Source organism: Panthera pardus, unplaced genomic scaffold (assembly GCF_024362965.1).
Source record: "Panthera pardus isolate Hobbes unplaced genomic scaffold, ASM2436296v1 HiC_scaffold_8, whole genome shotgun sequence".
Classification (NCBI taxonomy): domain Eukaryota; kingdom Metazoa; phylum Chordata; class Mammalia; order Carnivora; family Felidae; genus Panthera; species Panthera pardus.
The window spans coordinates 21144428-21165679 of NW_026527013.1; the positions used below are offsets into that span (position 1 = coordinate 21144428).

General features: G+C 57.7%; 2 protein-coding genes across 4 annotated transcripts; both read right to left on the bottom strand.

The window, feature by feature from the left end:
- Positions 1-341: 341 nt before the first annotated feature.
- Positions 342-12056, bottom strand: SEMA3G (semaphorin 3G). Of its 3 annotated transcripts, XM_019417099.2 has the most exons (16): positions 11876-12056; positions 9934-10094; positions 9771-9833; positions 9390-9509; positions 9024-9114; positions 8784-8900; positions 8403-8548; positions 8088-8202; positions 7924-7993; positions 7476-7620; positions 6970-7201; positions 6768-6859; positions 6057-6098; positions 4846-5074; positions 4437-4576; positions 342-3100 (listed from the first exon to the last, which is right to left on the bottom strand). In XM_019417099.2, exons 1-16 carry the CDS (start codon positions 11982-11984, stop codon positions 2660-2662), a joined length of 2313 nt encoding a protein of 770 aa, XP_019272644.2. In that variant the 5' UTR covers positions 11985-12056; the 3' UTR covers positions 342-2659. The 3 variants fall into 3 exon arrangements, with proteins under 3 accessions (XP_019272644.2, XP_019272645.2, XP_019272646.2); XM_019417100.2 differs by lacking the exon at positions 9390-9509; XM_019417101.2 differs by lacking the exons at positions 9024-9114; positions 11876-12056 and having other exon boundaries at positions 9934-10079.
- A 5123-nt stretch (positions 12057-17179) lies between these two features.
- Positions 17180-20246, bottom strand: TNNC1 (troponin C1, slow skeletal and cardiac type). The gene is made up of 6 exons (XM_019417103.2): positions 20145-20246; positions 18601-18631; positions 18252-18398; positions 17861-17975; positions 17481-17617; positions 17180-17395 (listed from the first exon to the last, which is right to left on the bottom strand). Exons 1-6 carry the CDS (start codon positions 20166-20168, stop codon positions 17364-17366), a joined length of 486 nt encoding a protein of 161 aa, XP_019272648.1. The 5' UTR covers positions 20169-20246; the 3' UTR covers positions 17180-17363.
- Positions 20247-21252: the final 1006 nt, after the last annotated feature.

The following is a 21252-nucleotide window of genomic DNA, read 5'->3' on the forward strand; positions in this document are numbered from 1 at the left end:
AGGAAGACAGGCACCAGGCCAAGTATTGCTGTCATGAAGTTACTGTGGAAAAGGAACAGGACTGCCTACGTGCCCAGCTGCCCTTTGCCAGCACTTTTTTCTGACTCAAGGTCTTCCTGAAGCCCAAGAAGGTCAGTCTCAGAAGCCTGAGGGGCAGGAGTTTCCTAACTTAATAAGCAATCTCAGTTTCCTAGACAAAGCCCTTTGACTCCTTCCTTCCCCTCATGCCCATCTCCCTCCCTCCTAGAACATATCTCCGAGGGTGGCCATCCTGGAATGGATGGAAAGGCTCTTCATTTCCAGCTCACATAGATGGCATCCATCAATTTAGAACAGAAAAATACAGAGATACAATAATGATATAATTATGTGATGTAAATATTAACTCCATCGCTTTCCTTATAGGTCTATGCGGTAGACTACCTCATATCCTCATCAAAGCACAGAGGCAGTCATGACAATAAAAGTAACAATAGTAATTACAAGAAGTGTGCTCTGAAGACAAAACCACAAGGCTGATCTCAACATACCAATATAAAAATAGAATTCACACATAGAAGCATTTCCAGGAGTCAATAACACACAGTACCATGGGGGTGGGAGGTGTGGGGAGTTGGCAGAAACTGTCCCTAATTTTCTAAGTGCAGATGTTCGTTGTTCAGGATTTTGAGCTCCTCCTCCATTATCTAGAGTAACTTCCCCAGAGAACCCTGCCTGGAGCCAGCCATGCCTGGGTCCAACCTAGAGGCCACTGAGAGCCTGGCTGGTCATTTCTTCCTGACTTTGCTGGGATAGAGGGGCTGCAGCTCTATACACCCATTCCCAGGGCTCTGTGCTCTTTCCTCTCCCTCTTCCATGGCCTCTACCTCCCCCTCCATGCCCTTCTCCAGCCCCCTACCCCCACAGTCCTCTCCTTTGCTTTTACCTGCTGACTTCCCAGCCACAGCAACCCCAAACCTGAGGCTTCCCAAGGTTAATCTCCATGCCTCTGGTTAACTTACTGTGAAGTCAAAGAGGAAAGGGGGCCTATTTTAGATCCCAGTTCTCTGGGCGTGGTGGGGTGACTCAGGTAAAATCCAATGTAGATGTACAGTCTGGGTTTGAGTTCAGTGGAGCAGGAAACCCTGTCCTGCTTTTTTATCTGTTTTTCCCCCTCCTTTCTTCATCTTAGTTTTTCTCATGGAGGGAATCTCAAACCTGATGCTCTTGTCCCCTCCTGTCAGTTTTGTGCGTCATTAACTTGCTCATATGCAGTCTGGGAATGACTTTTCATTTAGTCCTCCTTCTCCTCCCCCTCTGTGCTCCCCAGCCCAAGAAACACATCCCTGCTGTTGGCAAAAACACCTCCCTACACACCCAGACAAAATGCATCCTGGCCACCTGAGCGTCACCTCCAAGAACAAGCAGGATTTAGCAGCTTTTTTTCCTTCTATTTTCTTCCCTTAAGAGAGAAAATCTTCATAAATGAAACCATTTATAACCAACCATTATTTAACAGAAACCAACGATCCCAGAGGGAAAACATCTTGTTTCCCCTGTGGCTCCTGAGCTAATTGATGCTATCCTGGGTTCTTGAGAATGCCTGCCTGGGGTCCCATAGCCCATCCTGGGGGGTCTCACCCTCTCCCCACCTCAGAAGTGTCTCAACCCTCTGTGGCCCTGGCAAAGCCCTGGGCCTGTGCCTGCCCACCAGCTGTAGCTTGGGGAGCTGCCACATTCCCTCCCTCCCCAGCTGTGAGCATGCTTGTACCACCCAGTGAGAGACAGCCCCCCCCTCCTGCCCCATACTTCCCCTGCTCCCCTCTCCCCATCTCTAGTCCACAGAACCTAGAATCCTCCTAGAACCTACCCTCTCCCTTCATCAGCTTGCAGCCCCTGATGGTGGGGAGGGGGACTCCCATCAGAGGTCTGGGCATCCCAGGAAATCTGGCCTGGCAGCTTGGGGTCTGGGGAAGAGAAGTCAGGCTGTAGAGACACTGCTTGGTTTATGAAGTAGTGCCTGAGACCCAGACCAGGGGCCCGGGAGCTCTGGCTGTCAATGCTTCTATGACTCTGTCATGGAGAAGAAGTGGTGGGCAGTGGCAGGGAGCCACCCCAAGTGGGGGGAGGGGCTTGCTGTTCCACCTTCTCTGCCCCTCCCCTTCCCTGCCCCAACTCACAGTAGGTCCTCTTAATGGGTGCTAGCATAGAGGCAACTTCCATCCTCCTCTGGCTGCCTAAGGGCCCCTTGCCCAGACACCTCCTCAGACGCACCCAAACGCCCATTCCAAGGGTCATTCAGAATGGCCATTGTTCTGCTGGCTGGGAAAGAACCACCCAGGCCTCTCACCTCCAGGCACAGCCGGAAATGTGCTCTGGGGACCATGTCTGAAAACAAACAGCAGGCCCACTGGGGTTGGCAGCAGACAGAGGGTGCTGGCTCCAGCCTAGGACTGAGAGCACAGAGGGGCAGGAACAGGTCTTGGACACAGGGCCCTCCATCAAGCCCCAGCTTTTCCTGTGGGCAGCCTGGTAGAAGTATGGGGGGCAGAGACTCCCGCCTCTAAGAGGCAGTCAGGCATGCTGCCCTCCTCCCCTTAGCCCTAGCTGGGTGGGTGGGAGACTCTGGGGGTTTCTGGGCCACCTGGTCCATCCCGACCACCCTCTCCTCCACCCTCTTCTATGTGGCCTCCACCTCCCGGGGCGTCCGATTGCGCTCTGTCTGCCCCTGGCTCTTCACCTTCTTGCCCAGCTCCAGCCCTGCCCAGCTCTTGCCCTTGGCCTGTTTGCCCCGGCTCCTGGAAGGGCACCACACGCGCTCACAGTACTCGTCCACCCGGGGCAGGTTGGCGAAGCCGATGAGCTGCAGGATGTCCTTATACCAGGCCTTGGAGGGGGTGGAGGCCAGGCCTCCCCAGCCTGGGGTCTCCTCTGGCCTTGGATCCCGAGGAAACAGGCCGTTGAGCTGTGTGGCCACAATCACCTCCAGAGCCAGGCGGACCACAGTCTGGGAGAAGCCGTGCTCCAGTGTCTTGCAGGTGTAGATGCCCGCATCCAGATGGCTGACTCTGCGGAACAGCAGCCCCTGCTCTGTTTGCAGGACTCTCTCATCTGTCTTTACCTGTGGGAGGTGGGGGAGGGGATGAGGGGGACATGGAGTAGGGCACACACAACATCAGTTACTCTCCCTGCTTTTCCAACTTCGCATTTCAGGACCTGGTGCTTAAGCATTTCCCCTCCCCATCTCTCCTTCCCAGGCTGGCTCAGCACTGTGAGCCAATTGCAGGCAGGGTCTCATCTTCCTATAACCCAGGACAGGGCCTGCAAAGGAGGCTTTTCAAAGATTTCACTGACTGGTTTCTCCCCTAGTCAGAGCTCTGTGGCACCTACCTTGGCCTTTGGGAGCCCTGCCACATAGTCCCTGGGGATAGAGTGGGCAGAGGGGTATTTATGGGTTTTTATTCAGGGAGGGCTATACCCATAGCCCTAGGACTAGAAGTCCCCTCCACTTTCCTTTCTCTCTCTCTCTCTCTCTCTCTCTCTCTCTCTCTCTCTCTCCCCTGTCCTTGTCTGCACTGTTCAGTCCCCCAACCAGGGGTGGGCTGAGTGCCCATCACAGTGCGGGAGGCAGGAGCGCTACTCTGATCCCACCTGGATGTCTGAACATCTGTACGTTGAGGCGGGACTGCCTGGGCGGTAAGTATTGTGTAACCATCTTGTTGTTCCCTGTGCCTGGCCCCCTGGGGGTGTGCTCATCGTGCCTAGCCCAACAGCTGGCCCAAAGCTGGCCTCCCCCAGTTCCCAAGCTGGAAGGAGAGCCCCTCCTGTAATCAAGGCACTCCCTCCCCTTCTCTGCCCCTGAGAGAGGCTGGAGAATGGTTCCTCACCCTGCCCCACCCACACCCTAATCAGGCCCCAGACTGAGGCCATTTCTGGGGTTGACAGACTTTTCCGGATGGGGGAGGAGAGGGCCTGGGCAGACAGCTGGACTCCAGGGAGGAAGTGTGGGGCTAGGCAGTGGGTATGTGTGTAGGGGTGTGTGTGTGTGTGTGTGCAAGTTTCAGTGGTTTAGGCACCACCCTGGGGCAGAGGAGAACCAAGAACCCATGGGAAAGAGAGGCCTGCAAAGATGAGCCATATGTGTGAGCCTGGGGGGCTTCTTGACTAGACCAGACTCTCTTCCATCTCTACTACCCACCTCCCAGAGCTCAGTTCAGTGCCTGGGAGTTAGTGGGCTCTCTGTCACAGGAAGGGTTGCAGCCACGTCTGGCCTGGGCATTCCTGGAGGCAGGAAGAGGGGTACCTCCTTCCAGGCACTGCAGGCACTTAATGCACACTCTTCTTCAGTTGACCTTGGCAGGTTCCCCCTAGAGCCCCTTCCTAGAGATCAGGACTTGGGGTCAGGGAGGGATGTGAGATCAGGACATGTGCAGGTTGGAGGCAAGGTCTTTGCTCACCCGGTCGGGTCCCTGACCCCCTGGCCTCTGCAAGAACCAGTGCACAGCAGCCTGGGAAGACTTGGGCAGGCACTCCAGGAAGGTGCTGTTGTGCTCCATGCCGTAGACTGTGGTGGCCGCCATGGGGCCTGTAGCCTCGTCTGGAGGGAGATGGAGGGGGGATCGGCTCAGTACTGTGGGCCCCCAGGGCCCCCACCAGTGTGACAAGGACCTAAGTCTCCATCAATCCCCAAGCCATTCATTCTGTCCAAAGACCCTTCCTTCCCCAGTATACTGACAAGAGCTGCACATGTAGGAAAACTGAGGGCTGGGTGTTAAATAAAACAGGACCAGCCTGAGACCACACTTTGCAGGGGTTGAGCCCGGGCCAGAGGGGTGAGGAGGGGCCCCCATGCCTGCCACCACTCACCTTCCTGGCTCTCCCCCAGGCACTGCAGGGCAGGGTTGCCATGCCGGATGTCCTGCCTGCGGAACCGGCGCTTGCTGGTGCCAGGCCGGTAGCGGGTACAGGAGGCACCGTCCCAGGCACAGTATGGGTCCCGGGCCAGGCAGCACTCAGCACAGGCACTGCCGTAGGTTTCACAGTGGTGCAGCTGCAGCCGAGCCACGCCCAGCCTCGAGCCCACGTACAGCATTTGCTGGGGGGGACACAAGCAGAGCCAAGGTGAGCCTGGGCCCCACCTAGAAGCAACTAGGCTCTTGGCCCTCTTGGGCTTCCTGAGACCCCCACCATTTTCAGGCAGTCTTCCAGAACCTCTTGGATGTATCCCCAGAAACCAAAAATGTTGATCACCCACCTGATATGCACCAGATCCTGTTCTAGGACACGGAAGGAAGGCACGGGGCAGACCCGGGGGGCTCTTCTCTAAGGGGTTTCTCCAGGCCCTTCCTGCTGCTGACTTTTGCCCTCAACCTCAATAACCTTTATCCTGACTTGCCTCTGACCTTAGAGGTGCACTCTGCCTCAAGCAATCCTAATACAAAAGTTGGGATTTACCCAAAGATAAACTGGGGCGGAATAACTTGAGGAGATTTTGCCACTTGCAAAAGGACATAGCAGGCCTCTAAAAAGTGGCTCTGCCCTATTTGATTTAAATTATGGGGGTGCCTGGGTGGCTCAGTAGGTTGAGTGGCCAACTTCGGCTCAGGTCATGATCTCAAGGTCTGTGTATTCGAGCCCCGCATCAGGCTCTGTGCTGACAGCCTGGAGCTGCTTTGGATTCTGTGTCTCCTTCTCTCTCTGCCTCTCCCTGACCCATGCTCAGTCTCTCTCTCTCTCTCTCTCTCTCTCTCTCTCAAAAAAAAAAAAAGAAGAAACATTAAAAAATTTTTTTTCAATAAAAAAATTCCGGATTTTGTTTCCAAGCATGTTTCTGTCTCCCCAGAGGGACTGGCCTTTGTGGCTCTCCCCTTATCTGAACACAGTCTCACTCAGGATTCCCACTGCCCACTGGTTTCATGCGTGAGGTCTCAGCTCCCCGCCAGACCCTCAAGCCTCGTTGCAAGGCCTAATCAGGCATCCCCATGGCCTATTGCAGCACCTTCCAGAAAGCGGCCTTGCTCAGAGCTTCAGGTGAGGGGTTAGAGGGAGAAGGAGGGAGGGATGGCAGCTGCTCTTACCCTTTTGACAGAGATCTCCATCTCAGTGATGGGTGTCGGCACCTGGGGAAGGAGCAGGGTCTCAGGGATGGGTGGGTTGGGCCAGACCTCCCCTGCATCCCTGCTTTCGGCCTCCTCCAGCCCCTGCATGGGAGCCACCTGACTCCCAGCCTGGGTCAGTGCGCTCCCTGGCAACTAAGGCCAGACGGTCTTTCCCAGACGTCGGGTTATTAGAAAGGTCCCCTCACCCTGGCTGGCCTCCAAGGAGCACAAAGCTCCAGTGTCCCCTCCCACACCCCTGCTGTCCAGCAATGAGGCAGCTGTCCCACATCACCCATCCCATGTTGGGAGCACAGCAGTCCCCCACATGCACGTGATGCCCTGCCTCGCTCTGTAGTTGGGGGGCCAACAGAACCCCATGGGGACTTGGGGTCTCAGCCACCCCCTCACTGTTGCTTGAGCCTAGCAGGGCTTTGTCAAGGGGTGATCACCTTGGACGCCCCTCCCTGGGCCCTCCGACTTTTCTCTGGGCCCCACAGCCAGATAAACGCACCAGCAAGGCCCTGCGGCAGCCAGTGTCTCACTTGCACTTCCCACTGGCTGCAGGTTCAGTAAAGACAGGCCTATCTCCTTGTATTTTGCTCCTCTGTCCCCGTGGCCAGGCCTAGACCCAGCAGTGGAGCTGGAGGGGACCCCTCCCATCAGTTCCCCCTTTCCCAAGACCCCACTCACCTTGAACACCTGGAGTTCCTCCAAAACCACCTCCTCAGACTCAGTGGAGGCCCCACCCTGGAGGGCGATGACCTTGAGCACAGAGCCTGAGTCTGGGGCAGGGCAGGAGGGAAGGATTAGTGGGAGAAGAAGGAGTGGCTTGCCCCACCCCCCAACCAGAGACACACCTCCCCAGCCCATCCACCCCACTCAGCCCACCCACCAGTCCCCAGGAAGATGACGTCGTAGGTCCCGTCCTCTGCCTCCACGCGGTCCACCACAATCTGGCGCAACTGCTGGGCCAGGTGCGTTTTGACAAGGACAGGGCGGCCCTGCTGTGGCCGCACGGGCCAGAACATAAGTGGGTGGGCTCGGGCAAACTGCAGCACCTCATCTGGGTAGTTCTTGGTGCTGCCAAAGGGTCGTCCTGGCTGCGCTGTCATCTTGCTGGGGCACTGTGAGCGGCAGCAAAGGGAGCACCTGAAACATCCTGGGGCCGCATGTCCCCCACCCCATCCTGTTTCCAGGCCCCACTGCTGGGCATGCCCACCTTGGGGGGACTGCTCTTGCTGTAGCAGAGACTCCTTAATGTGGCAGGGCTCTGCTCCCCTCCTTACCCCACCTGGCTCCCCTGGAGTCCCAGCTCAACCACAAGGTCATCCCAAGGTACAGTCCCTCTGGTATCGGCTCAGCCCTCTTCCCTGGCCTGGCTTCCAGGCAGATACTCACCACTCCAGGGCGAGGGAAGGGCACCTTGCCCCCATAGGGTCCCCACTGGTGCTGGGGACCATCTTGGTGGGCAAAGGGTCCCCTGAAGACCTCCCAGATATCCTCCATGTGGTACACACAGACGGCAAAGCCCTGGAACACAGCACTGCCAAGGGCGGACAGGGATAGTCAGGCCAGGGTGGCTGTCACAGGTGGGGAGGGGGCAACCTATCCATGGACAGGACAGAGGATGATGGTGCCTGAAGTCAACAGAGACTGAAAAACGAGGACACCCAGGCAGAGACAAAGAGAGGGAGATAGACACAGGGCCTCAGAGTTATTGAGTCGGAGATAGAGACAGGGACCCACGGTAAAGTTGGGACACGCAAGCAGAGGCTCAGCAGAGGACGCTAGGAGTGCAGAGACTGGAACCAAGGGTGGGGGTGTGAGGGGAGGCCCATGTGCCCACCTGACTGTGCTGAACAGGGCGTACACCTCAAGGGTTTTCCCTGCGCTGGGCCACAGCAGGAACACATCCTCTGGGAGACAGAGGGCCACAGTCAATGCCCCCCCGCTCACTGACTCTGAGCCCTCCGCACCCACACCCAGGCCTGCCTCCGGCCATGCCCTCACCTAGCTGGTCAAAGTGGGTCTCAGCACCACCAGGGCCAGGCACTGAGCACACCAGCCTGGCCTTGAGAAAGGTGCTCCATTTGTTCACCAGCACTCGCTGGCCACCGGCGTCATTCTGGGGGTGGAAGGCCAGAATCAGCCCTGAGCCCCAGGGGGTGGGGCCCCCTCCTGTTCCTCCACCCTCACCCTTGCAGGCAGAGGCTTGGATGTTGGCTTCACACCCTTGCCTCAGTTTCCCTCTGCCGCTGGTGGGGATGGGCGTAGGAAGGGGGTGCGGTGAGGATCTGAACCTCACCGCCTCTTCACAGCTCTCACCACGCAGACACGGCCCACGCGGCTGACCGTGACACGGCCTGGGCCACCATCGGGCGAGGGCACAGTTTCCGAGAAGAAGAAGTACACCTTGTCATCATCCTGGTCAGAGTTGTCGGCAATCCGGGCGGCCATCACAAACCGGGGGTCTGGGAGGTAACAGGGTGCAGCTGGTTGGGGGGGGGGGCGCCTTATGGGGGAGGATGGGGAGGTTGCTGAACCCAGCGTGGAGGGCAAGAGGCACAGGGACCCCACGGGAGGCTGGGGTCCCAGGGAGTAGAGTAGGGTAGGGCCATCCCCACTCCAGTGCCAGCTCTCCTACCTCCCTGCTGGTGCCAGGGGCAGATCCCAGCCAGCCCTGCCCTGGGCAGACCCTGGGCTCACCGTGAAGGAGGTTCTGGTCAGAGTCAGAACGTAAAGCTGGTCGGGGACCCCCAGTCCGGAAGATCATGGCCTCGCGCCCCAGGAAGTCAGCCGTGAGGCCCGTGTACAGCTCCCCACCTGGGTGAGGGTGGGGCAGAATCAAGGGAGGAGGGCCAGGCCCCATAGCTGGCCCCATTTCTTCCCAAGGACATCGGCAGGCTCCCCCCTCCTTGTGCCCGCCCAGGCCTGGGCATCACCCACCTACAAAGGTGCTGGCGAAGGGACTGCTGGGCTCATGTGGACACCGCCCCCGCCCACTTTGCACACTGCTGGGCTCCAGGTGGAGCACGTGCTGCCCGAGAGGGAGGAAGGGAGGGAAGGGTGTCACCTAGGAAAACAGCACCAGCCCCCCGCCTGGGGAAGTGGCCATCGCGTGCAGTGATGAGAGTGGGGGTGGGCAGAAGGCGCCCTCATTCAGGGCCTCGCCAAAGGGGTCAGCCTGGCACAAAGATCCCTTTCAGGCCCCTGACCCCTCTGCCCCAAGCCAGGCTCAATGAGGAGCGTTCAGACAGCAGGGAGGAAATGTCACTGCTTCCCAGTCCCTTGTGGGGCCTGCCCCAGGCTCACCTCCCCACGATGCCCAACCGTGATGAGGGCACAGGTGGGCTGGAAGGCCCCAGTGCCACATGCCAGTAGGTGGGTCCGGTTGTGGGGCTGTAGGACCCGCACAAAATTGGCACACTCCACCTAGCAGAGAGAAGGGGCAGGGTGGAGGGGATGAAGGGGTCTTTACCATCTCCTTGGGCCCCAAGGCTCAGCCCTGCCTGGCTGATCAGTTCTGGAGATCTAGGGTGGGGATGACATTCTTCACAGACCTTCAAGAGCCCTCAGGATCTGCTCCAAATGCCCCTAGTGTAAGCACCTGGGGGAGTGGCTACAGGCTATCCTGGGGGTCAAGACCTGGGTGTTGGTCAGGGCTGGGGGTCAGTCACTTCTGACAGCACTCACCAAAGGATCTCTTCCCTTGCGAACACACTCCTCCTTCTGTCCTGGCTGTGGTGGCCACAGGACCTGAAACACAGCCTAATTGACTCCTGACCTCACAGCCTCAGTTTCACCATCTGGCCTCCTAGCTCTCAGACAGACCCTTCCCTCTGTCAGTCCAGCTCACCTCCCGGGGATCCGGCCATGACTGATCCAGCCGCAGAGAGTAGATGGCATCACGGCCCCCCAGAAAAAGGCGGTCCCGGTACTCATCCAGGTACATGGCCCGAAGGTCCAGGGAGCCCCGGGGACCCAGAAAGACAGCAGAACGGTTGGCAGACAGGAGATCTAGGAGGGAGCAAGTGTAGTCAGTGCCTACTGCTCAGCGCACTTCTCCAGCTAAGATGTGGAGGTAGAGGGTCCCAGCTGTGCATTCACCGCCCCTCACCACCCCCGCCCCCTCACATCTGGAAAATGTTTCCATCCATAGGCCCGCTGGAGCGCTTCTGAGAATTGCCTCCTGGGGGTGGGTGGGACAGGGGGGCCCTGAGCCCTGCTTCCTACCACTCCATTCCTTGGTCCCTTAATCCTTCAGTTAACATATCCTTCCCACAGGCCTATCTGTGCCCTACCCAGTCCCCAAGGAAGATGACCCTGCTGGCCCCGCTGTCAGAACTTACGGTAGCAAGCTGAGCAAAGTGCTGGAAGAGCCTGGAGGAAGGGTGGGTTAGTCTGAGCGGTGTGCAAGACTGACTCAGTGGGACAAGCGGACAGACAGGGGAGAGCATTCCCAGCAGAGAGAACACCTGGCAAAGGCCTGGGTATGGGAAAGGTCAGGTATGGCCAGGCAGAGCTCAAGGCTCTAATCCAGGGATGTGATGAAGGAAGACTTTCTCCTCCATAGACACTGCCTTCCCAGACGCAGGGGGGTTGGGGGTGGCTGGCTGGGGATGCTGGCCCCAGGAGCCAAGGATCATGAAATAGGTCCTTGGGGGTTGGCTAGGGAGGTGGAGGTAACAGGTGGTCAAGCGGGCAGGCAGAAGGATATGGTGGGAATGAGCATTGGCTACCCTTGGGAAGGCCGGCTATCCTGTGCCTGCTCAGAGGATACCCATCCAAGGTGGCAAGCCCAGCACCCACTCCACCCCCAAACTCATCAACAGCCTCTTCCAGGAAGCCTTCCATGACTGACAGTACTTTAGAGGGGATTTGCCCTATTTGGGCTTTATTTTTTTTACTTTCCCCCCCAAACCATAGCTCCCAGAGCAAGACCACCTTCTGCCCCCAGACCCAGCTACACTCTCCAGAGTGGAGCCACGTCTCCCCCCTCAGTCCCCGGAGCAGGCCTGGGTCTCTCCACTTGGATTGGGGTGCCCAGGGGAAGGTGGTCACCCCTCTGGTTTCCCCAAGAAGAAGAATCATGGAGAGTCTATGTCTCAGGGACCTTTCCTGGGGACCCTCTCCACAGACTGTGCCAGCTACAGCACAGCATATCAGGTTAGATCTGCTGAGGACTGCCCCCCGCCCCCCACCGGGCCAGGATGGGCAGAGAGAGGAGGCTGAAATCACTGCTGGGCTGTGAAGAGCCTCTGGGACAGAGAGGGAGGAGCAAAGGCCAGCACTGTGAAGTGGGCTGCAAGAGGCAGAGGGGGCAAGGCTGTGGAGATAGGGTGAGGGCCCCCACCACAGGCTGCTGCCCTGCTTCTCACTGCCCACCCCGGGCAAGGAGCCCAGGCTGAGTGTACACCTCAGGATCTTGCAGACCTGTCCTCTCCATCCCTCCCCATCTCTCCCTGCCCATCTCTAAGGAGGCCTCTCAGGGTTTCCATGCCCCTCTCCTTTTCTCAGAAGCCCCCTCAGGTTGTCCTCTGTGTCTCTGTTTCTCCCACCTCCACCCTCCTGGGACCTGCCCCTGCCCCCGGTCCTCCTCCCCAGTTCCTGCCTCTGGTGGCAACTCAGCTGGAGAACCATCTCCGTGAAGTCCTTCCCACAGTCTGTGCTGTGTGGAAGTGACCTCCGGCTGGCAGAAGAGATTGCCCGGGGCTAGCTGGGGCCCCCCCAGCTGGGGATGTCACAGAGTCCCAGGGTCCCACAAATGCGCACATGAACAGGGCGCGCACTGCCCCTACCTCGGTAGGAGAGCCGCAGGCGAGGCACGCTGGGGCCAGGGCTGGGGCTGCCCCCGAGGAGCAGGAGTCCTCCCAGCATGCAGCAGATGGCCCAGGCCGAGGGGGCCATGCTGGGGAACCGAGGGCACCACGCTGCCCAGCAGAGCCGCCCTCAGTCCGCTGCTGGTTGTAGTTTGCTCCGTTGCCGCCAGGCCTGACACTTATAAGGCAGGGGCTCCACCCCCTGTAGGGCCAGGGAGGCGGGAGGAGGAGGGAAGGAGATGGGGGAGGGGCCCCTGCCATCCACCTGCTGCCTCTCTCTCCACCCGGGCTGGCCTGGTTAATGCCTCTGTGTCAGATTGGCAGGCTCCCCATTGGGGAGACTCTTTCCCAGCTGGGATGTGGGCGGCTTACACAAAATGTTCACAAACCCAAGTCTCCAGAGATAGCCTGGAAGGGAGGTCAGGGGTCAGAGATCAGAGGTTGGTGGGCTGGCTAGAGGTCTAGCTGGGCTCTTCTTTGTTCCCTGTCCTTCCATTGCCCGTGACAGTCTCCATGACAAAGACAAACTGACTCTGGGCCCAGATCCCTGATACCAGGAAGGTCCAGCCCCCTGAAGCACTGGCCTGGCTCCCCAGCTCCCTTGGCAGGGCCCAAGTTGCCTGGGAGGGTCATTCCAGCCCAAGGGACTCCATGCTTTGGGTGGGGGCTGGAAGTCTGGCTACACTTCATAGATCTGGGGTTGGCAAAAGATGAGCCCAGCCTCCTCCACCCAGCCCTGTCCCCCCGTCTGGTCTCCAGGCCCCATCCCAGCTCACTGGGGCAGAGGACAGGATCCACTTCATGCTAGGGAACTCTCCCATTGCTGTGTCCCTCAGCCCTCCAGGCCCACCAGAGCTCCACGGCCCAGAATGTCACCAGGTGAGTGGTGGGTTCTTCCCAGAGTTCCCCTCTGCACACAGACCCTACACACACACACGATCCCTTCGGGGTGAAGGTGGAGGTAGGGTGCTCACACCCTTACTCCCTCTAGCCTGAGCACCGGTTCAGGGCAGGAGAGCCACAGAAGCCAGACAAGGGAGACAGAAGGCTGAGGGGTTGAGTAGGGGTAAGTAAGGGGACTTCCCTATGCCCCCCATCCCACAGCAGCTCCTGTCTCTGTACCCCCTCACCCACAGTACTCCACCCCAGAGCCCTTTACTCATATCTGAGGCTCTAGGCACTAAGATTTCAAACTTCAGCTGGAGTTGGAGCTCCAAGGATTCTAGAAACTCCTGCAAATTAGGTCTCCCAGGTGGACGAGCCTGAGCCCTTAGATAGTGGTCAGGAAACTTGGGGGCATTAGAAAGAGAAGGACCTGGCTCAGGCCACACAGCAGGCTGAGAACAGACTCCGCTTAGCCCTGGCCCTTCCTGGGACTCTCTTTATCTTCTGGGGCTCCTGGAGTACTGGGGTCCTGTCTCCCCCACCCCCATCTCATCCCTGCAAGGGAAACAGGTTGGCTCCTAGAGTCAGCATGAGAATGACCCAGGGACCTGGAACCCTGTCTCCCTGTCTCCATCTCCCCATAATACATATATGCCTCTTCCCAGGGCATATGCAATGCCTCCTGGCATTGGGCAAGGGATTTCTCAGGGAGGCCAGGGACTAGTGTCAGCTCACCCAGCCTCTGGCTCCTTGGAGAAACTTGGCTAAAGCCTTTCCCTCTTTGGGCCTCAGTCTCCTCCTTCCGTGGGCAGGGAGCAGCCACCTTGGGGGTAACAGGCTCTATACCAGTGAGGTGTGCTTGTTCAGGGCCTGCCATGGTGGTGATTATGTCATGAGCCCTCAGAAGGCTGGAGCCCCTCTGCCTCTATCTTCCTGGGGAGATGTTTCAGCCTGAAAACCGGGCTGGGGGCCAACGTCTGGCTGAAGATTGGGTTGGACATAGCCTCTCATTTAGCATGTGGCCACCAGCTGTGGGCAGGAGGCCCACAGCTCCTCAGTCAGCCAGCTCACCCTGGGGGTCTCAGTTTAGCTAGGCACCCAGCTGCAGCTGCAGGGAGACCCGGGTCTATTGGAGCAGGATGCACAGGGCAGGCCACTCCACACTGCAGAAAAACAGCCTGTGGCGGGGGCTGGGAGCCCCAGGTCTACTGTTAACTTGTTGTATGGCCTCAGGCAGGTCTTCTCCCTCTTTGGGCCTCATTTTCCCAGTCAGGGAAGGGGGTAAGGATCTTCTGTGAAGGCCAATGCTTGCTGGCTGTAAGTTGGAAAACAGACTCTGAGGGTCAGATCGATGGGCCCAGCCACGAGCATCTTGTGCCATCTACTGGACAAAGAGGGAACTGCAGGAGGTCCTAAAGCTGCCCACCGTGTCAAGCCCTGTGCTTTGGCAGTGGGGCCACTCAGCAGAAACCAAAGACCCTGGAGCAGCAGGCAGCAACCAGACAATCATAATATGAAAAGGTAGGGCAGCAGGAGACTCCGGTAATTGATTCTGATCAAGAAATCAAGGGAGGCTTCATGGAGGAAGCACTATCTAGGCAAAGGATGACACACAGTGCAGAAAAAAGGGAGAGGACTGAATACAGCAAAACAGTCAAATTAGGTGATACATGTAGGGAGCTTAGTGCCACGTGCTGATGGGAACTTGTGAGCCCGTGGCCATATACATGTGTGATGTTCGTGCTCACACATCAGGCGCCACCAGGTAGGTATGTGGAGGGCCATAGCCCACCCGGCCTCTCCCAGCTAGAATTCTGGGGTGAGCATGCCTGGAAGGAATGGATGCCTCTGGTTCCTCCCCAACCAAACTCATTCTAGAAGAGACATTGGGACAATCGCACAGGCTCCCCCTGACTCTGGACCTCTCTTTAAGGCACAGCCAGCCACCCCCCTACCCACATGTAACCTCTTGATAGCTGGTCCAGCCATCCTCCTGTTTTGTTCACAGAAAGCTTAACTCTTGGAGTTTCTCTCTTCTTTCCCAATCCCAACAGCATCCCACATCCCCTGGGTGCCCCCCTCTCCCCCCGGTTCTCCTCGCAGACAACCACCTCCCCCTGCCCCCACATCAGCCACCCATCCTCCAGCTCACCACCAATAGGGAGGTAACCTTCGGCGTCTCTGTTCAGAACATGTCTTCCCCTGGGCACCCTCTCCTGCACTCAGTAACCCCACTGCCACGGTTCTTTCTTAGTTGCCTCCATTCCAGCCCCTGTCTCCTTGTCCAGCTTGGATCCAGGGGGCCCAGCACTTAGAAGCAGACCCTTAAAACACTCCCCAGAGACACGTTGCCACCAACCTTCTGTAGGCTTGCCTCTGTGTCTTGCATCACCCTTTGCCAGCTTCACTGGGTTTTTCCCAATCATTCCCTGCCCCACCTCCTTCAATGAGCGTCCCTGGACTCCACATCTCCCTGCAGCTTCGGTGCATTTCCTGTAAGACTTCACCAGTACTGTCCATGCTCACCATCTCCCCTTTGCCTTGCCTCACTCCTTTGATCCTCTCCAGTTGGGCTCCCATCCCATTGCTCCAATGAAACCCTCATGTTCAGGTGGCCAAGGCCTTAGGAGCCTCTATTTCCCTAACCTCAGGGTCACCAGCCGCTTTCAATGCCCCCATCCCTCCCCCCTGAGCCCCTCACTCACCCAGGGTCTCTCCCTGGCCGCATCTCCTCTCTTGGACAACCTATGTGGGATGTCCAGTGTCCAGTTGTGGGCCACCTCTCTCTATACTCTCTCCCCGGGGCCCTCATCCAGGACCAGGGCATCTCTGTTACCTTCTTACTCCGATGACACCTGAGTTTATAGTCCTCTTTCTGCCCTCTCACTTAGCTCCAGTCCCACTTTGACATCCCCACCATCCTGTCCCAGAGGTATCTCAACTTTGACATGGACAAAGGACTCTTCATCTCTTCTGTGATTGTCCCACCAGAAATGCACTTCCTCCAGGAAGCCTTCCTGGACCACTGGTCATCACATCTCTACAATCCCCATTCCAGCATACACTGCTCTCCTCACTGCACTCATTGCTTTCTTTTGTCTTCCCAAGTTGATGGTAAATTTCATGAAATTAGGGACAAGGCTTCCCTCTGGAGGGTTGCATACAGCCCATGCCAGGCATAAAGTAGGTATGTGCTTAAACTGTGGAATGGCGCACTGGCAGGTGGGCCCACTGTGGCCCCACCTGCTCTCCTGGGATGTTGTCATTCCTAGGTGGACGTGTAGGTCCTTGAGTTCTCCTGCTCCCAAGGGTGGGCCTGAAGCGACCCCTCAGATCTCCCCTCAGGCCTCCCCAGGGACCAGGCAGCTCCTGTGGCTCTGGTCTCCACTGGAGGAATCCCCAGAATTCCAAGACCATCTCCGGAATGCTGGGCCTGTCTGGGGAGTGCTAAGGCTGGGGCACATGTGGAGAGGCCTCGGAGCGGTGGGGCGGAACAAGGACAGCTGCTGGCATTCTGGATGGAGCCTACACACCGTGGCAGCTGTCGCTCCTGCAAGCATCATGCTGATACCTCCATGTCCTTGTGGCCCCCACTCCAAGGCCAGTGCCACTTGCAGCCACTCAATGTTCTGGCTGCAGCCCTAGCCCCCACTAAGCTGAGAGCCACCAAGTCTCACACTTCCATTCTGTCAGGGAGGGAAAGTGGGTCGCTGGAGCCTCCGAGGCTCAGGAGAACTGGAAATTATACCCGTCTGGACCTGGTTCATCAGACAGAGCCCTGGCCTGGGAGCCAGGTGGCTCTGCTCTCTGCCAGGCTCGCTGGATGACCTTGGCAGGTCCCTGTGCCTCTCTGGGTGCTGGGGTCCTCACCTGGCAGATGGGTGAGTGGAAAGAGAATAGACGGTGTGTCCCTCAGTCCTAGGGAATCAGTGTTGCCAGCACGAAATGCAAGCGAGCGGGCACATGGACTGGTACTACAGCCTACTGAGCCCATGTGGCATCCTGCTTCTCCCCAACCAGAGCCGAGAAGGAGCTGGGCTGCTGTGCCGAGTGGCCTCCAGGGCCTAGAAGGGTACCCTGTTCTCTCCAAGCACAGGACCTCTCAGCCAACTGGCTGACCAGAGCCACAGCCACCAGGAGCCTGCTAAATGTGGATTCCCAGGCCACCACCAATTCCAGATGCCGAATCATCTGGACATCAACAGTCATAGAAAAGAGTCAGCGGGCCATGGAACATGGTAATCTCTAATCTAATCTAACCCCTCTGGCAGAAGCCTATGTACAGGGATGGGCAGAACACAGGCTCTGGGATAAAGCAGGAAGTGGTCATCAGAGCATCAGTGGACCCTGGTGGAGCATCCACAGCCCCCCAGGGAAATGAAAGCCAGACACCAGGCCTCCAGGGAGCAGGGCTTTATTTGAGTTCCCTAGGATAGGGCTGGGGGAGGCAGTCAGTGAGGGCCCACGGTCGGCCAAGGACACACCGAAGCTCACATGCTGGGGACCCTGGTCCCTTACCCCCACCCCAGGGTCCGGCTGGAGTCGCCAGGTAGCACAGGCAGCTCTGGGAGAGGGTTGGTGTCTACTCCACCCCCTTCATGAACTCCAGGAACTCTGTGGAGAGAGAGACAGGCCTCGGTCAGAGAAGGGGGCTAGGCAGGGTGTGGGCAACGGGGATTCAGCACACCCCGCCCCTCACCGTCATAGTCAATGCGGCCATCGTTGTTCTTGTCACCATCCTTCATGAGCTCCTCAATGTCATCTTCCGTGATGGTCTCACCTGTAGCTTGAAGCATCACCTTCAGCTCATCCAGGTCGATGTAGCCATCAGCATTTCTGGGGGGTGGGGAGTGGGGTGGAGAGGGTGAAGGGGACCTCGAGAGCTCATGGTGGGGGCTAGATGAAGGGAAGAAGCAGCCCCACCCATGACCCCAAGAGGCAAGGCAGGGCCACTGGGAGGTGGGGCATCCCATTCCCCCATTGCACAGAATGGGAGACTGAGACCTTGACATCACAAACTGTCCCCCTTTCCCCAGCTCTGTTAGGTTCAGGGTCAGAGGTCCAGCGTCATGAACTCACTTGTCAAACATGCGGAAGAGGTCTGACAGCTCCTCCTCAGACTTTCCTTTGCTGTCATCCTTCATGCACCGAACCATCATGACCAGGAACTCATCAAAGTCCACGGTGCCACTGCCTACAAGGTTAGCAGCACAGCCATTAGTGAGGGACGGTTACAATGGTCTCAACATTAGACCCCAGTATTGTTGCTGCATCCTTTTAGCAACCCTGTGAGACGAGTGTGGTCGTTATCCCCATTTCATAGATGAGATTACTGAGGCTCAGAGAGGCAAAATAGTTCCTTCAAGGGCACAGAATAATAAGTGGCGGAGTCAGGACTCAGGTCCTCAGCAACCGGAGGGTGATATGGGTCTGGAGCCTGGGGCGGGGCGGGGGGGACAGAGGGGCTCACCGTCCTCATCCACCTCGTCAATCATCTCCTGCAGCTCCTCAGGCGTGGGGTTCTGTCCCAGCATCCTCATCACCTTGCCCAGCTCCTTGGTGCTGATGCAGCCATCCTCAGCGCCCAGCACGAAGATGTCAAAGGCTGCCTTGAACTCTGTGTCCAAGGTAGGGGGGAAGTGCAGAGTGGCCAGGGCTCAGAAGCAAAGACCCCAGAAGGCCAGACCCCTGGGGCCACCTGCCAACTTGCCCATTTCCCCCCAAGACCTCTGAGGTCACACTGAGAGGGACCCAGCCTCTGGGGTCCTCATGCTCTCCCAGCCCAGCCCTGCTGTCCCCACACATGTTTGGGCACTCACCATTTTTCTGCTCTTCTGTCAGCTGTTCTACCTAGAGAGGAAAAGAGGTCTCAGGACTCAGACTCAGGCCTTCGTTGCTTTTAAGGAAACCAACCCATTCCACAGATAGGAAGAGTGAAGCCAGGAATAGACAGGCCATTCCCAGGTCACAGTCCTCAGGCCTCCCTCCCTGTCCCTGAAGCCCTGAGGTGACCCAGCTGGCCTCACTAAGACTGGGCTTAGGGCCAGGGTGACAGGTGGGTTGCCCCCTCCAGGGCCAAGGTGACCCTGAGTAACAATAGTCAGTGACCACTCACTCAATGCCCTTTTGGCCCCCCTTCTGAAACCCAAGCTGAGTGGCCTGAGGGACAGCTGTCCCTCAGGTTGGGACAATAAAACCAGTGTGGGGATGGGCAAAGCCACCCACAGTAATCTGACCGGGATAGCCACTGGGCTATTTTTAACGGGGGACAAAGTTAAACCTGGTGATTGTTCTGGGGACTCTGGCATGCAGGGGGTGGGGCAGCGTTATCTGGCCCCCTGGCCTGATGGTGCCTCAGGAGCCAAAATTAGTCCCCAGCCCCGCCAGGCCTTGTATGGGCACAGGGTAGAGGGCTACCCGCCCCAGATCCATGGACTCCTGCGGGATAGGCAGGGCCGCCCCCAGAGCCAGCTGTAGATCTTCCCTGCCCAGGAGGGGGGCTGCACTACCAGGGTGGAGGGAAGGGTTCCCTTGGGGACAGCTGTCTGTGCCGAATGTCCTTGTCTCTGGGGTAGGGGGAGGTCAGCAACACCCCCCTCCTGGGAGGGACTAGCATCTAAAACCCCTCTGTGACCCCAGGATGCTGCAGGGACTTGGGGTGACCACTCTCCAGCCCTCACCCCTGGCTAAACCACCGAGACTTGTGCCTGCCAGGCCTGATGTGGGCTGGGGCCCCAGTTTTCTATTCCCTTTTCCCTGTCTCTCCCCTGTGACCAGTGCTTCCCTGTCTACCTCAAACTTCAAAGCCCCTTCTCCAGCTTAGGATTCCAGCTCTCCAGCCCCCTCCTCAAACTCTTGTCCCACCCTCCACAGCATCTTCAGCCATCCAAGGAACTGGAGGTAGGTGGGGGATCATGAGTGTGAGAAGCAGAATGTAAGGGGCAGGAAGGGGTCGGGGGGACAGGGAGACAGCAGCAGAGACTCGGAGGGACAGCTTGGAAGGAACAAAGAGATGGAAAAAGACTAAAAAAGGCAAAGGTCCAGAGACCACAGACACAAGTGAAGGGAGATGTGGCCGGAAGACAGTGACACAGACTACAGACACTTGGAGATGGGGGCAGACATGATGCTAAAAGCTGTGATCTCCTCCACCCACCTGACAGCTTCTCTCCAGACCCTGAACCCCTCACTCCTTCCACACCCTAGAACTGGAATGCCAGATCCACCGTCCCCTTGAGGGCTTGGGCTGAAAGTGCAGGGCCCTTTCCTGGGTCTCTACCACCTTTGTGCCCACCCCCATCCTGAGTTGAGTGAGCCCCCAGTGGGCCCACCCACCCCAGCCCTGCCCAGCCCAGTCCCTCACCGCAGCCTTGTAGATGTCATCCATGCTGGCGGCTCACAGGGCAGGCTGCTGGCGTTGCCAGCTAGTCCTGGGTTTAAATAGCCCTGCCCCACCACATTCCTGCTGGCCCAGCCCACCCCTGCTTGCAGTATCCTCCACCCCCTCCCCCAGCCCTGGTGATCTCAGGCCGGCTTGAGTTCCTGTGTCCTCTGCCCAGTGCAGGGAGCAGATGAAGGGCTGCAAGGACCACATCTTTCCCTCTCTGTCCCCCATGCCCCCCAAGGGACCCTCTGGAAAGGTTTCTTGAATGAATGAAAACATGAGCCGAAGACAGGACAGATGCTGCAAAGTAGTGGACCCCAATCTAGGCTCCTATACGCAGTTACTCAACTCCTATCTGATTATAGAGGTGGGCAATATTATTCCCACTTTTCAGATGAGGAAACTGAGGCTCCTGGAGGAACTAGTGACTTGCTCAAGGTATGACCGACTTGGCAGTCCCTGGCTTAAGTTAAACCTGCTGGGGGGGGTTGGGGTGGGGGGGGGGGGTGCTGGCCAGCAGTAAGCAAGGAGAGGCTGTGCCAAGAGAAGCTTTGAAAGCCAAGCTCAGAGTATGGTGCTGTGTAACTGTTGGAGAAGGAAGTATTATTTTTTTTTTAGTTTTTTAAAAAGTTTATTTATTTACTTTGGGGGGGGGCATGCACACAGGTGGGGGAAGGGCAAAGAGAGAGAGGTGAGACACAGAATCCAAAGCAGGCTCCAGGCTGTTAGCACAGAGTCTGACAAGGGGCTAAAACCCACAAACCATGAGATCATGACCTGAGCTGAAGTCAGAGGCTTAACCGACTGAGCTACCCAGATACCACTGGAGAAGGAAGTTATTGACCCACCTTAGTACAGAGTGGTACAGACCCCTTCAGCCAGGAGTGTCAGAGGATCCATGCCCAAGACCTCTCATCTCCCCAAGGAGTGCTCTGGGCTTGAGTAAGCTTCACTTAGTCATTCAATAAACACAGATGCCCTATCTGTGCTACTATCCCCTCCAGCTGGGTTACCATCTCCCTCTTCTGGGTCTGGGGGCTTCCCCAGTTAGGATTCTCTGTACCTGTGCTTCTCCCATTCCAGCACT

Bases quoted from the DNA above. Each gene is read 5' to 3' on its own strand.
- SEMA3G (XM_019417099.2), bottom strand. From the start codon at position 11,984: ATGGCCCCCTCGGCCTGGGCCATCTGCTGCATGCTGGGAGGACTCCTG. The intron at 6,099-6,767 runs GTGAGTGGGGTC...CTCCTTCCCCAG, and splicing joins AGGAACTCCAGGTGTTCAAG to GTGCCGACACCCATCACTGA. The intron at 5,075-6,056 runs GTAAGAGCAGCT...TGTCCCCCCCAG, and splicing joins TGGAGATCTCTGTCAAAAGG to CAAATGCTGTACGTGGGCTC.
- TNNC1 (XM_019417103.2), bottom strand. From the start codon at position 20,168: ATGGATGACATCTACAAGGCTGCG. The intron at 18,399-18,600 runs GTGAGTGCCCAA...CCTTGGACACAG, and splicing joins GACAGAAGAGCAGAAAAATG to AGTTCAAGGCAGCCTTTGAC. The intron at 17,976-18,251 runs GTGAGCCCCTCT...CTAACCTTGTAG, and splicing joins TGACGAGGTGGATGAGGACG to GCAGTGGCACCGTGGACTTT.